Source organism: Eurypyga helias, unplaced genomic scaffold, assembly GCF_000690775.1.
Source record: "Eurypyga helias isolate BGI_N326 unplaced genomic scaffold, ASM69077v1 Scaffold50274, whole genome shotgun sequence".
NCBI classification, from domain to species: domain Eukaryota; kingdom Metazoa; phylum Chordata; class Aves; order Eurypygiformes; family Eurypygidae; genus Eurypyga; species Eurypyga helias.
This window is the reverse complement of record NW_010249131.1, coordinates 1-3,578: the sequence shown is the minus strand read 5'-3', so window position 1 is coordinate 3,578 and position 3,578 is coordinate 1. Positions and strand designations below refer to the sequence as shown.

The 3,578-nt window shown below is 50.2% G+C and overlaps 1 protein-coding gene across 1 annotated transcript; it reads left to right on the top strand.

Annotated features, from left to right (window-relative positions):
- Positions 1–15: 15 nt before the first annotated feature.
- On the top strand, positions 16–3,136 carry BCAS2 (breast carcinoma amplified sequence 2; the record flags this gene model as incomplete). The annotated part of the gene is made up of 5 exons (XM_010151253.1): positions 16–101; positions 189–350; positions 1,481–1,531; positions 2,404–2,484; positions 3,007–3,136. Coding segments are annotated over 5 exons (510 nt in total), but the record flags the coding sequence as incomplete, so codon positions are not given.
- Between the last annotated feature and the right edge of the window lie 442 nt (positions 3,137–3,578).

The window sequence follows — 3,578 nt, the reverse complement described above, 5'->3', positions numbered from 1 at the left end:
ACCATTCTATGATTCTATGACTCCTCGCAGACCGAGATCATGCGGAACGAGTTCGAGCGCCTGGCAGCCCGGCAGCCCCTGGAGCTGCTCAGCATGAAGAGGTGAGCCCAGGCGGCCCGAGCAGCCGCCCACCGCTGGCCCCCTTCTGGGAGCGGCCGCTCCTGAGGTGGGCGGGTGACGTGTTGTAGGTACGAGCTGCCGGCCCCATCCTCCGGGCAGAAGAACGATATCACGGCGTGGCAGGAGTGCGTGAACAACTCCATGGCACAGCTGGAGCACCAGGCAGTCCGCATCGAGAACCTGGAACTGATGTCGCAGCACGGTTGTAATGCCTGGAAGGTGTACAACGAGTACGTTCCTCTGCTCTGCTGAGCCTGGTTAAGTTCTGGCTGCAGCCTCTCTAGGTTTCTCGTGTTTCCCGTGTAAGTGCAGCGGGGATCTCTGGAACACACCCTGGGTTAACTGAGCTCCTCTGGGAGAGCTGTATGTGGAAGAAAAGGAGGTTGGCCTGAAAGAGAAGGAGCCATCTCTGTGGCCAGGCAATAGCCTGTGTTTCAGTGCATCCCAAACCTGAATTCTGTGAGTTACCGTTTGGGTAGAAACTGGTGATGATGGGTTTAATTGAGAGTAAGTAAAGGAACTATTAACAGCCTGCAAAGTGGTAATTCAGTAGTGGAAATAAAGATCCTGCTCAGCCTGGAGCCATTATTAATAAAGCTGTTGCAAAGGCAGGGTTGTGGCAGTGGCTGCAGGAAGCAGCAGGGCTGTTTTGGGCAGAGTGTTAACATCCACTTCGGAGAAGGGTTAGCTTAGCCATAGGTGGAGGTGTGGACAAAAGGAGCAAGAGACACAGCTCTGAGAGAGGCAGAGGGTTGCTTAGCTTAGGAGAAGGGAAGCAGGTAGAGGATCTGTTAGCTCACATACACGTCAGGAGGGGAAAAGAACTGTTCCTGCGCTGACAGTGTTACCTGAGGGAAACAATAATAAAAATTGGTCACAGGTAATTCTAGAATTAAAATTAGAGAGTGGGTGATAAGGCAGGGAGATGCAGTCCAAATGCTGTCCCACGAGCAGGGTCTGGTGCCCGGTGTGCAACAGGCCAGTGGTGCACACGAGCCAAGACAGTGATTTATTCCATCAACCCAGACATAGGGTTGTACTCAGTTCACAAGAGCAGCAGCACGATACAGTCAGAAGCTTGAGGCTAAAGCTCGATCAGCTGATGGATGTGATTTTATGGTACTGCCTGATGGCAGGGGCTGACCGCAGCCCTAGTGAAGGTTTAGGTCTTAAACCTACACATGTGACAGCTGGAGTGTTTTGGCGTGGTGTCGCGCCCTTCAGGAGCAAAGGACAAGTGGGTGTTTGTGGTGATGTGGGTCGTTATGTCCTTCCCTCCGGAGAGTTGAGTTGCGGGTTCAAGGGGTCTCGTCTCGCGGTTGTATGTTTGCCTAACGCTGTGCTTGCGTTCTGCTGTCAGACACCTGGTTCATATGATAGAACAAGCCCAGAAAGAGCTTCAGAAGTTGAGGTGAGTTACTCCTTTTCATGTTTTCATACTGAAGTTGGAAGGACAGTGAACCCTCTCCCCGTTCCCTTCCCCCCAGCTGTACAAAGGCTCACGTACGTGCTGACGTGTATTCATTGTGCCATTGTCTCGGCAGAGACGTGTTCCCTGATGTTAGCTGTGGCCTGGCAGTTGAAAGGGGATGCTCTAATGAGTTTAGTGGATCACACAGGACGGAGGCTGTCGTATGCTGAAATGATGCACCATTCCCTCTATTCTGACAACGTGCTATGGACTTGGCTAGTAAAGCTTTTCAGTGAACTACTGTCACGGTCAGCGTGAGGATGGGGCTGGATGCTGGGACAGGTAGAAGGCAAGCTGCGTAGTGATTCTTACCTGTTAGCAGTACCTGTGTGTTTAGGTTAGCCGGAATTCCTTCCGTGGACAGAATGCATGTGGGAAGGGGTAGAAGCAGAACTCAAGCTGGGAAGGCTAAAGAAACACCGTGATGTATGGCAGGGAGGCTAACCGAGTGCACGGGAGCTACTGGGAGGCTTCAGTGTTCCGCACTTCTGGGGTGCTTCACTGAATCGCTGACATCGTAGCTGTTCATCGCTGCTTCTCTGACTTTCTTCAAGGGAGAACAAAACACCACCTCTGCTCTGGATGTGTCCAGGAGCAAGAGGCTTGAATGTTTGAAGTTTTGCTTTGATCTCAGGGTTCTGTGTGCTCCCCTGTACCAGGATTTATCCACCTAGATGTTGTAATTACAGTTCTGGCTACACAAGTGTTTCCTGGTGGTACCTCTGGGGATTAGGTATATATTGAAATTAGCAGCAGGTATCACAGGTTTTAAAGGAGACAGAAAAACCCAACACTGATCTGTTTCTCCCCAGGAAAAACATTCAAGACCTGAACTGGCAGCGCAAGAACATGCAGCTCACGGCTGGGGCTAAGCTCCGAGAAATGGAATCCACGTGAGTTAACCTGAGACTTTCTGTTAAATTGTCCACACGTGCACCTTTTGCTTGACATTCTCCCAGGCAGAGCATCCCTGATCTTCCAGTACTGCTGCCGTGTGGCACTGCGCGAATGCTGTTGCTTTACGCCACTTAGTTGTGTCATTTCGGGCTGCGTGATAGTTACTGCGGTTGAGTGAGCTGATGAACAGGTTTGAAAAGGAGGGCGTGCTAGCTGCCTGACACTGCCTGCATACTTGTTTCTTAAACATCTAAATGCTGGAAATGGGCAGATTTGGGTCTAGTAAATTAAGTTTTGTGCGTTAAGGTTTAACAAGGTTTAAAAACTCATTTTTATCATGTTAGTTGTTCAGATTGCCAGTGATATCAACAGAGGTTTATCATGTGCTCAGAAACATATTGCTTTTTTTGGCGTCTTTGTGCTTCGGAGCAATGATTGCTTTATTTTGAAACACAGGGCTGTTAAACAACACTTAAAGCCTTTTTTTCTTTTTTTTTTTTATTTCGTTTCCCTTCCAGGTGGGTGTCTCTTGTCAGTAAAAATTACGAGATTGAACGAACTATTGTGCAGCTAGAAAACGAAATTTCACAGATCAAACAGCAGCACGGGGAAGCGAACAAGGAAAATATCCAGCAAGACTTCCAGTGACAATCCTTGCTGCAGCAGACGTTTAAAAAATTGCAACCACGGTATCTCTGAGGTGGCTTGGTTTGTTGACACCTCCAGCTGCAGCTGTGTGAGGTGATAAAAAGGGGTTTTCATGGGTTTGTTTAGGAGGAGGCAGGGCAGGCTCAGAACCACCCTGTTCAGAGGCGTTGTGGGCAGTTATGTGTACTGTGAGTCGTTTCACTTCTTATACACCTGAAGTAGTTCCTGAGCCCGTTTCATGTTTTTGCATTTTCCCCTCTGCCGTTAATAAATATTGTTGGCTGTCTGCACGGCTCTGCCTCGCGTTCCAAAGCCGCCCCGAGTGCTGTCACCGCGGTATGGCCCCCAGCAGCCCCCCGGGGCTGGCCTGCTAAGCGTGAATGGAGCGGGGGGGATGTGCCCGGGGCAGAGCCTGCTGCCCGGCCTTACCGCGTTCCGAACC